The sequence below is a fragment of the Populus euphratica genome, unplaced genomic scaffold (genome assembly GCF_000495115.2).
Source record: "Populus euphratica unplaced genomic scaffold, PopEup_1.0 scaffold2138.1, whole genome shotgun sequence".
NCBI lineage: Eukaryota > Viridiplantae > Streptophyta > Magnoliopsida > Malpighiales > Salicaceae > Populus > Populus euphratica.
Genome location: NW_011501973.1, coordinates 1 through 12,858, shown reverse-complemented (window position 1 = coordinate 12,858; position 12,858 = coordinate 1). Strand labels below are relative to the sequence as shown.

General features: G+C 32.9%; 1 protein-coding gene across 2 annotated transcripts; it reads left to right on the top strand.

Moving 5' to 3' along the window:
* The first annotated feature begins 6,029 nt into the window (after positions 1-6,029).
* Positions 6,030-10,693, top strand: LOC105118687 (ankyrin repeat-containing protein At3g12360-like). 2 transcript variants are annotated; one of them, XM_011016694.1, is made up of 7 exons: positions 6,030-6,120; positions 6,374-6,926; positions 7,031-7,179; positions 7,342-7,464; positions 7,700-7,747; positions 8,934-9,559; positions 9,914-10,693. In XM_011016694.1, exons 3-7 carry the CDS (start codon positions 7,119-7,121, stop codon positions 10,610-10,612), a joined length of 1,557 nt encoding a protein of 518 aa, XP_011014996.1. In that variant the 5' UTR covers positions 6,030-6,120; positions 6,374-6,926; positions 7,031-7,118; the 3' UTR covers positions 10,613-10,693. The 2 variants fall into 2 exon arrangements, with proteins under 2 accessions (XP_011014996.1, XP_011014995.1); XM_011016693.1 differs by having other exon boundaries at positions 8,931-9,559.
* The last annotated feature ends 2,165 nt before the right edge of the window (positions 10,694-12,858 follow it).

Here is a 12,858-nt window from a genome sequence, read left to right as displayed (position 1 = left end):
CAATTATAATTGCATAATATTTATTCATCATAAAAAAAATTATTATGTTTCTATTGGGAAAGAATGATTCAATCAATGGTCATTTAAATTGATTTTAAAATCATCCAAATGCGCTAAGTATTTGAAGAAAAAATTTTACCTTAAGAAATGAACATTTTTAAACTTAATCTTACCAACACAAGAAAGCCTATTGTATACATTCAATCTATAACAGGACTCTCTCATTCAAAGTACACATGACAGCATAGTCTTATATCTGAAACTATTTGTTTCTAATTCATAAAGAGGAGAGTATGTGTGGAAATTAATAATATAGAGGGATCAAATGAAATATTATGAAGGTAGTCAAGGACAATAGGGTAATCTTTGCAAAAAATTTGAGGGTTCGCATTGGTGGCCGCATAGTTATGGACCTGGCGTGCATATGCTAATAAACAAAGGATTAGGTAATATGATAAGTTAAATTATCATCTGATTAACCTGGACAAACCCTCTAAATAAAACTCGACGAAGTCAAGATAAATTCCCAGACAGAATCTAATAATTCAGACCTATAACTCTAAGAAACACAAAGACGAGAGATTTGTGCGTATCAACATCAACGAAAAAGATAGAAAGAGATTGCCACAACTTGTAAAGTCCAATACAGTGAATGTCAGAAACAATGGAGAGATAGAGAACTCATGATTCAAGCAAAAACCAAGAACAGGCTTTTTTTTTCTCAAAAGATGGAATTGGAGGCAAAGGGAATATAGAGCCAGTTCATCAACTTAAAAGGAAGCTACTTTGTTTTTCTTTTTTGGCCTTTTTCATTCTCTTCCAAAATTATGTAATATTACCTTGCGGATCACATGAAAACATCCATTTCATACCCATTAAAAGCTATATGCCCCGTCCCTTTAGCTGTTCAACTTATTGTTCTTCATGTTCTTGTTTTCTCTTTATGCTTAAGAGATGTACCTCACGGTTCATACTTCTCCACGATATGCTAATTTTGAGTTCGTGTGTGATATGTCCATGCCTTTAATTTTGCCATCAAATGTCAATTTATTCAGATGTTTGATAGGTGCTTGAGCTTGGCGATCATGTACGTGTATCTCAAAGACACTTAGAAATTGGCTTTCTCGTTTTAAAGAAATACTTTATTCTTTAACTTGAGCTTGGGCGATCATGTACGTTGATAGGTGCTAGAGCTTGGGCGATCATTAGTAACATTGGTGGGCTCCATGATATTATTTCCAGAGCAGCAGCTAAGTTCATACCCGAAGAATATTGTTGGGTCGGATCCAAACAAACCGGATAAGAAACCCTCTCCTGTGTACCCTCCTGACCCGAATTTACCATAACCAGCTCCATGTCTTCTTGTTCATGATCAAGGTCATCATTGGTGATGTGGTGGCCCTCAAACCCCAAGTGGCCCCACAACAACCCAACCCTTTTAATCCTAGCCGTTCCTTAAGACTCATTCACAATCTTCTCCTTGAAGAATCTCCAGTGCCGTTCATATGATCTCTAAGCAATGCAAGAAACGTTTGTGCTTCTCTTTCTGGCTCCTGCAATAACACACTGAGTTGACTCATATTTCAACAAGTTACAGCTACTATATGATATAGCTACGTAAAGAGAGAAAAAGGAAATGAAATCGAAAGAGTGTTTAATGACATACAGGTGAAGGTGATGGAGAAGGGTTAATCGTGCATGAGCCAGGAATTTTTCCTGTAATAAGCTAGTGTGCAAATTCACACATTGTTTTTCAAGATTGATTATTGACACGTATATACAACTACTGATTAATTTTTTATCAGAAAAAAAAACAAGTATCTGTATTTTATTCTTGGGAGAAACAATCTCATTTAAGGAGCCCACGTTTAATTATATTACAATCATTAAAAACTTAATCGGTCAACGAAAACTTAATTAGTCAAAAAAATTATAAAATATATGACTAATTACATTAAAAAAGATATTATTACTTTCTAAGTGTTATATTTAAGGTATAATGCATTATTAATTATCTTAAATTATTAAAAAAATTTATATTTTTTTATGGTTTTCTAATAATATTTCTGAGTGTAAGTAAATATTCATCTATAAATATTTTTAATTTTAATATTAATAAATAATACGATCTAAATAGTATGATATACCTGATTTTGATATTAATAAATAAATTTATAAAATTTAAATTAAAAAACTATTTTTTTAATTTTTTGAGGCTGAATCTACTACAACCTATATAGATAGGCCTAGATCCAACAGCCCAGCTTGGTCACGGCTTTAAACCAGTGATCCAGCACGCGTAAACTAATTGACGTGTGCATGCACGAAAAGGAGAAAGTTAAGGCTTCCCTGCAGGTCTGACTGAATTAAATTTGTATATGAACAGTACCCATGTAATTACAAAGGAGAGGGAAATGAAGAACTTACCTGTGCAGGGAGGCGAAGTCGAAGACGGTGGTTTGCTTTGAACCCTCTGTTCCTCCGCTCTCTTCTGTTTTTTCTTGTCTTTCACTTTCTTGGGTGGTCTATTCTTTTTCTGTATTTGGCTTGTAAATAAATAGAGAAAAATAAGATGCTGATAATTATATTATTGATGAAAAAAATTATGCTTGTTATTAGTTGTTCCGCCTCGCTATGTTATTGGTCTAGGCTTTGTACAAAAGATAGACTTGTATTGATAGCGAGCAAGTTGAAAAGAGTATGACACCATATTAATTGTATTTAAACTTTGATAGCGAGCAAGTTGAAAAGAGTATGACACCATATTAATTGTATTTAAACTTTGATAGCGAGCAAGTTGAAAAGAGTATGACACCATATTAATTGTATTTAAACTTGTAACTTTGCATTGTCATGTATGCTAATTTAGAGATTTTCTGTGAGTGTAGTGAGCTCAAAAATATGTTTTTTTTTTTTTTTGAGAATCGAGAGAAAGGGGGGAGTCCATTTGGATTGCCATGTGTTTAAGGAAAAAAAAATAAAAATAGAACACTTGTCTGGTTGGGAATTGGGCTGGTCTAGTTATAAAATTATCAGATTTCTATCCGACCAAGCCTAAACTGACAGATTTCTGTCCCAATAATGGACATAATTCTATAAGTTTAGGCCTGACCTAAAAAGAGAGATTTTTATTTTTTACTTTTATTGCACCTAATGGGGCATATTTTATACACATAAAAAAAAAAATCCTCATGCTTGGGCCAAGCCTAGGTTTCAGGCACTGGAAGTCCGATGCTTGGGCCAATGGCGTGTAGTAATGCCCAGCTCTTAAGCCAAGTCTAAGAGCCAACACTGGGCAGGCACCTCCCCAGCGTTTTGGAAGCCCAAAGCTTCCCCAGGCAACCCAAACACAGGGATTTTTAACCCGTCTTCACCGACAATGTCCAATCTTGTCCCAAGAAAACACCTCAATATTTTCTCATTTCCCAGGACTATGCATCGCACAATTTTTCTGCGTACATAATTTATATTATGCGGAGCATGTCTGCTAATTGTAACACCACTTGGTGTGTTGAAATATTTTCTACAACTAGTCTCTGCATCTACATGCAAGCATGGCACATGCCAGACAGCTCTAAGATCTAACTTCTTGCTGCTGAGCCGTTGTAACTGTACCTTTCCCTATCTTTGACACTCTGTTTCCAAAACCTTCTCTGTTTCTTGGAAATTAAAATTCAAGAAATGGCCACCATCTATCCATTGAATCAATTTCCAGAATTACGTGCATATGTTAAGTGGGTTTCAATTTATTTTGAATAACAAGGACACTAGAGTATAGGAGGCAGACTCACAAGGAAGGTTCAATTCATTTGGATCTTGCTTCAGAATAGAGTCTGCACTCGGTAGTTTCTTCTCCACAGGAATCTGATAGACACCGGTCAAAGTACTTGTTCATCTTTTCTTGCACTGTGATGATGTGTGGAAACTGTGGATGAAGTTCACAAAATGGTTAGACTGCAGCTGGATTATGCCTCAGGAGTGCTCTGGTGACCGGGATATTCCAACGAAAAGCAATTATTTTGCCTTCGCATGGCATTTTATGGGGCATTTGGACATCAAGAAATAAACTAATATTTGAGAACAAAAAGCCGATTGGAATGCAGTGTTTACACTAATCCTTCACCACCTAGCAGTATTGTTGCACACTGTGGACAGTAATTTCTCCTATACAGGGATGGATCTTTACAGGAGTCCGATAGAAATATCTGATGCTGGACAAATTAACAACTGCTGAATATCTTTTGGTTTAATTGTTTTATATATGACTTTTCCATTTCTCTCTATGTAAAGACTATGTTTTATTTATAAAATTTCGATTATTATAAAAGAAAGAAAAATCTGCAGATGTAGGCTAGCTAAATTAATGGGTCAAAGGTAGAAATCTTTTATCATCTAATGGAGCTAGCTTTATTGCTCTCTATTTATAACATGGATCCTCATTCTATCAAACGTAGACCAAAATAGTGTAGCAATTTTCGGACAAGCTGATAGAAAAATCTCTTTCCATTTTAAACCAATCATTTGTTTATAAGATTCACAATTTACCCCCTTTATCATTTGCACATCAATTATTTCAACTTAAAATCTTCAATTTTTACATGAGGTTCATTTAATAATTTTAAAATAACTCTTAGTACTTATGTATGAACAGTTAAAGTAGGATTATTCCAAAAGAAAAAGGGAAAAAGATGAACAATTTACTTTCTGCTTGTTTAGCTCAGAAGCAAGAATATAAATCTCGATTTCAAGCTGCAATATTATGGTTTATAAAATGCAATGCATTTTTTTAATACTGAACTAAGAAAAACAATTCAGACACAAGTCTAATCTTAATATATTTATTTTTATAGTAATCAATCAAACAAGTTCTTAAGCTACAAAAAGCAGAATAATTTTTAAATTACTATAATTTTTAAAGGAGGAGTGTGCTGATAAGAAAAAGAAAAAGGTGCATTTTAAGAGATCAATACAAAGTATTATTTAATTATTTAAAAAGAAATAGAAAAGTAAGATGCATGTGTGCTGATAGTATGGAACATTTACAAGATGATATATAAATTATATATATAAAAACTTAAGTTTTTGAGTTAAGATAATGATTTAAGGTTTTACAGTCAACCTTTTTCAATTAAAAATATTTTATCATAATGTCTAACTCATTTTTTGGATGATTTGTTTCATTAGTGGAAAGGATTGATAAAAGGATTGGACAATATTTTATCATAATGCAAGGAGTTTTTATACATGGAATAATATAGATTATAATTTGGCATACTAAAGCTAATTCTTATTTGAAGCAATGGATTCAATTCTTTAAACCTAGTTTTATACAAACTTGCATCGATCTATTAATAAATAGAGAGTGTGTAGCATATTGGATACATTAAATAGCCTAATTCTTATCTGATTTACTTTTATAATAAGCCAACATCTCTTTCTATTTCTGTCTTGTCTTTCAATGTAACTTTCCTTGTTGCTGCAGTTGAGAACAATTAAAGTAGGATTATTCCAAAAGAAAAGGAGAGAACAAGTAATAATTTACTTTTTTCTTTTTTGCTTGCCTATTTTAGAAGCAAGAATGTGAATCATATATGATTTTTAGAAAGTTAATATAAAATTATATAATTTTAGAGTATCATATGTTCGCAATCATATCCCATATTGATTGAATATAAAAAATATAAAGGAATATAAAAAAAAATTATTCAATGGACCACACATTACAAGACTTGAGTTTTTCAGCTATTTAATTTAATATAAAACTTTACAAGGCTTAAGTTTTTTAATGACTAAGCAAATAAAGTAAAGAGGGATATATTAGAAATTAATATATTAGATTCCGTTAGATTTTTATAAAAGAAGTAAATAGAAATTTAGCTTCATTAATTATATTCTCATAATAGTTTCACTTTATAAACTAAACAAGCAACGCACAGATCCTAACTTACCTTTTTCTTTTTAACATGGAACCATTCTTTAAACGATTGTACAGAAAGGGTTCTCAAACTACAAGCTAGGTTGTGTCTTTATGTCATCTCTCCCAAAACAAGTTTTCTTGTTGACATTGATTTTAGCAAGAGCTAGGTAGAGGAGCATTTCGACCATTTCCATTACTAAAAGGTTTGATATACTTACGGTTCTCTTTCAGTGCTTACTGCTTTCTTCCTAATTTTGTTTTCCAAGTCAAGAACTTCATTAATATGTCTTATAGCCAGTAAAATAGTGACTCTACAAAGAGAGAAAGAAAACAACAAACAAAGTATCATGTACACTACAAAACATAACAGTACTAAACATGATTTCACCCAACAATTTAATTAGCTTCGAGTTGAGATTGTTCATTAACAATGGTTACTTACCTAATTTTATGTAGAGAGCAAATATGGATTCTTTTCTTGGAAGAAGAGCAAATATGGATTCTGAGATGATTCAGGAGACACCTTATATAGCAGCCATGAATGGAGATTGGGAAAGCATGGTTGACTACTATCAGAAACATTTCGAGTCTTTGTTCTCTCCAGTTACTCTCTCTTTGGATACTGGATTTCATCTAGCTGTTCACAGCAACGAAGAGCGACCACTTAAAGATTTACTTGAAATCACGGAGGGAAGAGAATTCTTTTTACCGGAGACACGAAACAAGTTTGGAAATACGGTTCTTCACGAGGCAACCATCTATGGGAATTATGAGGCTGTAAGATTCTTGGTAGAATGTTGTCCAGACCTAATTTCCATTACTAATAAGTACGGTGAAACCCCACTGTATACAGCTGCTGGATTTGGTGAGGCAGAAATAGTGGAGTTTTTAATAAAGACCAAACCAGAAGAATGCGTGGATTGTAATGGCCGCATATTATCAATTCACCGCCAGCGATCGAAGGATGGCCTGTCCATCCTCGGCGCTGCTATCATAGGGCAACACTTTGGTAATAGTTATTCCTCTCTTTATATAATTCTCAATTTTAATAAGTATACACATATATACATAAGACATTGTATAATTATTCTATTCCTAATTTCATGAATGCAGAAACAGCTTTACTGCTGCTAGAACTGGATGAATCGCTCCACAACTTGGAGAACAAAATGGGCAGAACGGCCCTGCAACTCTAGCCGAAATGCCAACTGGTTTTGAGAGTAGCTATCACATGGGCATATGTGAAAGACTCATCTACAGTTGTATGCCTACTCCAACCACATTATTATAGCTTGCAATATTGCCTACATGCATATTTCTTGATCGAATACCATGGACATATACAAATACATACATACACATACACATACACATACACATATACATATACACACACATAATTTGAACTCTAAATTATGTTGCAGGCCTTCCTGTTATACGTCATCACGAGGTAAAATCACAGGTACAAACTTGGTGCAGGGCAATGCAAGATCTTGAGAGCGGTACCCTGCGCAGTAACCTACTCAACTATTTAAAGGACCCCAAAGGTATTGGACACAACCTCTATACTTCTCAATTTTGAATTTTGAATACATTTCATTCATGTTGAAATTCAGGAATCATAAGAATTTTCAATTTCATGGCTTGACCAAATATTTGAATCATGTAGCCAGTCTCTATTCGCTTTCTTTCTTCTTGTTTTTTTTAAACGAAGATTTAAATCCAACAAACTTGTATGTTCCTTCCTCCAAATTTTACAAGTGTTATATTTCCCGTCTGCAGACTCAAAAATGATAAGTAATCTATTACGCTGCAGATTTTTGCCTCAAGGTACTGTTTCTTCAAACCCTCTCTTTTTATATGTTTATTTTTCATGTGACCTTTTGTCATACTTAATAGCTTAAAATTTCTATTAAAATATTTTTAAACATAATATTATAATTTAAATGATAAACAATCATGAGTTTAAATTCTATCATCCAAGCATTTTTTTTTCAATTTAATTAAAAATCTCAACAAAAAAATTAACAGTTTAAAAAATTAAAGGAATTTCTTAAAGATGTGTATATTTTTATTGAATTAGATAATTGACTTTGATTCAAAAGACTCAAGTCGTGTATAATGTGAGATTGGTGGTTCTGACTCGAATTGTAATCTATTTTTGAGGTTTGTGATTCGAATTGGATTTTATGATCTTCACTTGATCGATCATCCACTATATTAAACTTAATTGATAATTATTTTTATATTTCATTGAAAAGATTTAAATATCATGGTGGATGATTTATTCATATTATTTATTTATGCGAGATTGGTGGTTCTAATACTAATTGAGCTACATCTCATAATTATCGCTTCCGTACGAAAAAGTGTATTGGTGAGTTTAAATAAAAAAATTCATGAAATTAAATCTGATTTAATAGTTTAATTTTTACATTGAAATGATTTTTTTTACTTGCATAATCCTTAGGCTCGATAAATGGGATTTGATGTTATATCTTCAATAACTTAACAATCAAGAGGTTAATTAATTGGGTTTTTGTTGCGATTAAAACCATTTAATGGATGTGGATAGAAAGATTTAGTTAAGAAAAAGTTTAATTAATAAGTCAGGTACTTAATTCGATAAATTTTTAGTTTGGAGATCTAATCGTTGGATATTTTGGTGATTATCATATAGAATATTAACAACAGCAACTTGAGATTCGAGGCTTAAGGAGTGCGCTTCAAAAGTGGGTGAAATCCATTTTGTTGGAGGGTAACCGATACAAGATTTTGTTTCTTTTGTCAATAAATATTTTGGTAAGAAATCCAATAAATATTGACAAACGGCATGACTTAGATGTTGCTGTTGTTTTGTTTTCTATATGATAATTAATTGTGCTTCAACTAATTTTAGCATGTCTCTACCTTTTCACATTTTATTATCATTATGAACATTTCTTTCTACTTCATAAAAATGGCTAGCTCTCATCCATGTTTAATTTCGTTCCCTTTTCACATGAACATGATGTAGGATATTGGCCAGCAAGGCTAGAAAGATTCTGGAACCAGAAAAGAACGAATGTATTCGCTTTACGACTTGTCAAAATCCTAATAAAGAAAGATGAGTCATGGAGGAGCATCAGCATAACAGAGGAAGGACAAGAAGTAAAACAAACTGGTCCACCCTCATCAACAGTTATGCAAGGAGAACAAAATAAAGGAAAAGAAGCAGAGCAGGGAATGGGCGGGGGGGCAATTAAAAAGGGAGAGAACGAGCTCTCTTATTTGGGGCACACTTCTGAAATCACTAGCAAAGCAATAGAAATAGAAAAAATAGAAATAGAAGAAGTCCCATTGTTGATTGCAGCTAGAAATGGAATAGAAGAGATTGTGTGGGAGATAATAAAACTATATCCCCATGCTGTTGAGAAGCTCAATGACAAGGGTCAGAGCATTGTGGATGTGGCCGTCATCCATCGCCAGAAAAAGATCTTCAAACTTGTGAAGCATCAGAAAATACCATTGGCTAGACTGCGACGAGTTATTGATAATACGGGCAACACATTGTTGCACCATGTTGCAGATATGGAGCATTACAGAGGAGGAACCAAGCCTGGGCCTGCACTTAAACTTCAGGAGGAGTTGCGATGGTTTGAGGTGAGCCCTTTTTATCCCTTTGTCTTTACCTCCGGATAAAATTTATTCATAGACTTGATACTAGATTATCCATTTGGTGTATAAGAGCACAAATCCTGTTAAAAAATATGTTTCAACCATGTTATCCAATCCAATTAAGGTTATAGAAAAACCGTTAAACTGTAAAAAATTGATTTTAATGCTAATGAAAGGTAGACATGTCACCTAATTAAGACATCAGGCTGATCTAGTTCTCCTTGTCACCCGAACCAACAACTTAAATAGTATTAAAAATTATACTGAATTAAATAATACGTTGTTTTATTTACAAACTCCATTTATATAACAATCATATTTATCTCCCGATTATTGCAGCAAGTGCAAAAGGTAATTCCTTCTCATTATGTCACGCTTCGGAACGATGAAGGCAAGACTGCAGAAGAGCTCTTCAAAGAGAGTCACCAGGACCAACTGAAAAATGCACAAAAATGGATAAAGGAAACGACTCAGTCTTGTTCCACAGTAGCTGCACTTGTTGCTACTGTTGTCTTTGCTGCTGCCTATACTGTGCCCGGAGGTTCTGATAAGAATGGCACGCCCAACTTCATCAACTCTCCCTATTTTGTGGTTTTCACTATCTCGGATGTTGTTTCCTTAGCAAGCTCCTTGACTTCGCTTGTGGTATTTCTGTCTTTGTTGACCTCTCCATTTGAGCAACAAGAATTTCACATCTCTCTTCCTCGGAAACTTGTTGCTGGCTTCACATTCCTCTTCTTTGCTGTGATAACGACCATGCTATCTTTTGGGGCCACAATCTTGATACTCATTCAGTCAGAGAAAAAGTTGACAACATTACTCCTTTCCATTGCTGCATTCCTTCCTGTCTTAGTATTTGCAATAATGCAATTTCGTCTGTACATCTCATTTATGGGCTCTACATTCAACATTCTCAAGAAAACCAGGAAAGCTCGAACACCGTTTCTTGTCCCTTGCCTACCGTGGGGGAAAATGGTCGGTCTTAAGAAAAAGGAAAAAAGCTCGGCTGGATTCATATTGGAGACTAAAGTGGCATAGAGGTTTTTCCTTTTTATAGTTGGTTTGAACCTCTACCATTAATCACTATATATGAGTGTTACATAATGTTTGGTTGTTTAATTTCGTGTTATTTATGAAGTTGTGCTCTGTTAAATGATAGTTTTATATTAAAGAATAATATAAATTATATTTTAAAATTTTATTTAATAGTTTAAATTATTATATTAAAATAATTTTTTTATATAATATCAAAATCTTAATGATCAAGCGATCATAAAAATTTTAATATTTTTATTTATTTTATAAAAATTAAAAATATAAATTTTATAAATTTTAAACTTTAAATTTTTTATTTTAAAAAATATATTATACAATAATATAAATTATATTTTAAAACATCACTTACCAATCTAAAACGAAGTTAAGAATAAAATGTTGCTTCAATCGGTTACTTATCTAAAACGAAGTTAAGAATAAAATGTTGCTTCAATCGGTTACTTATCTAAAACGAAGTTAAGAATAAAATGTTGCTTCAATCGGTTACTTGTGGGTGTAGCCTTAAGGTTATTATTATTAATGGATATCTCTCTTTGATTTTCTCAATCACCTTCAAGTTCGTTTTCTCGATCAGCTTGAGGGGACTATTTATTGTATTCCACGGCACTACTAGGCATTACAAGGATTTTTTTTATTAATTTAAATGTTTGGCTAATTTAGATGTACCATAATTAATATTATAATCCACTGAATATCCTATAAATCTAGAAAGCAGATAACATACCATAGAGATCGAACAGAAAAACCCAATAAAAACATGAAAAGAAATATCCTTCGGCTCCACTTTCACTGAAACTTAAATCAAGGTTCAAAGAAAGAAGAGCCACCCCAACAACCACGAAGCCACAACACTGCGATCCAGCAGGCTAACCGGTTACTGGCCAACTGGCCCAAACCAGTAACCCCGTATGTTTTTTATCTGCAGGCGCGCGTGAACAGCAACAAGGTAATTAAAATGTGAGGGGAGGGAAAACGCAGCTTACCTGGTGCTGGAACGCTTGGGGACGAGATGGTGGCGAAGGTGTTCTGGCTAGCCAAAGCTACTTTCTTCTCCTCTGCTTTTTTTTTTTTTGTGCGCTTCTCTTCTGGTCGATGAATGGTTTGTCTTGAAACGGCGCCGTTTTCACGTGAAATGCAGATTTCCAATTTGCCCGTAAACGTCTGACATTTAGCAATTGGTCCTCACGGAAATTTTGTTTTTTATTTTACCCTGGATCCATTATTGCAATCGAACCCCTGTATTTCAGAGCCATTTACCAAACAGTCCTTGGTTTCCAATTTAATCAATCAAGCTTCATTAGCTCTTCAATTTTTAATTCTTTCAAAATTACCCGTGGAAAATCAAATAACCCCCCTATGGTATCACTATCTATGCACTTTGGTCCTTGAACTTTAATTTCTTGCATTTTCGATCCAAATCAGTCCCAAACTTTGGTATTTCTTCAATTAAACCCTTGATTGCATTAATTAAATAAATCAAAGTTTAATTAAAAGTCTTCAACTTTTAAGCCTTTCAAAATTACCCCTGGCAAAATCAATTAAGCCCCTATAGTATCACTACCTATGCACTTTGGTCCTTGGATTTTAATTTCTTGCATTTTCAACCCAAATCATCCCCAAACTTTGATATTTCTTCAATTAAGCCCTTGATTGCATTAATTAAATAAACCAAATTTTAATTAAGTCCATAAACTTATTAATTCTTCTAATTTTTGACTAAATTGGCTCCCAAATTCATAATTCCATTCTTATTATCTTAACTCAATTCCCAAATTATTTTTGATTCATTCATTTTCATTTTTATTTATTTTTAATAGATATTATTTATCTTAAAAAAATTTAAAAATTAGGTTATGATAATAACAAGTTTTCAATCAATAAAGCTACAAGTTAAATGAAACCCAAATTCCAAAAAGAAGCACACAATTTGACCCTTTAAAACTCATGATTTTTCCAACCTCTTCAAATATTTTACATATCTAGTTTGATACTTATTTACCTAATGTGTAATGTGAATTGTAACATAATTATATATTTTTAATAAAAATACGACAAATATTAAAGAGAGGAAAATATAAAAAATATAGACACATGAAAAAAATACTATCTTTTGACATAGGTTTTCTTTAATAGAAAGAGTTTCTCAAAACAAACAAATAACTTAATGATGTCAAATATAAGATAAAACAATAGCTAAATGTTCCTTAAAAAAAATACTAAGATCCAAT

Coding starts and splice junctions, on each gene's coding strand:
- LOC105118687 (XM_011016693.1), top strand. CDS start 7,119: ATGCCAACTGGTTTTGAGAGTAGCTATCACATGGGCATATGTGAAAGA. Junction 7,180..7,341: donor TGAAAGACTCATCTACAGTT/GTATGCCTACTC, acceptor ATTATGTTGCAG/GCCTTCCTGTTATACGTCAT. Junction 7,748..8,930: donor CTGCAGATTTTTGCCTCAAG/GTACTGTTTCTT, acceptor ATGAACATGATG/TAGGATATTGGCCAGCAAGG.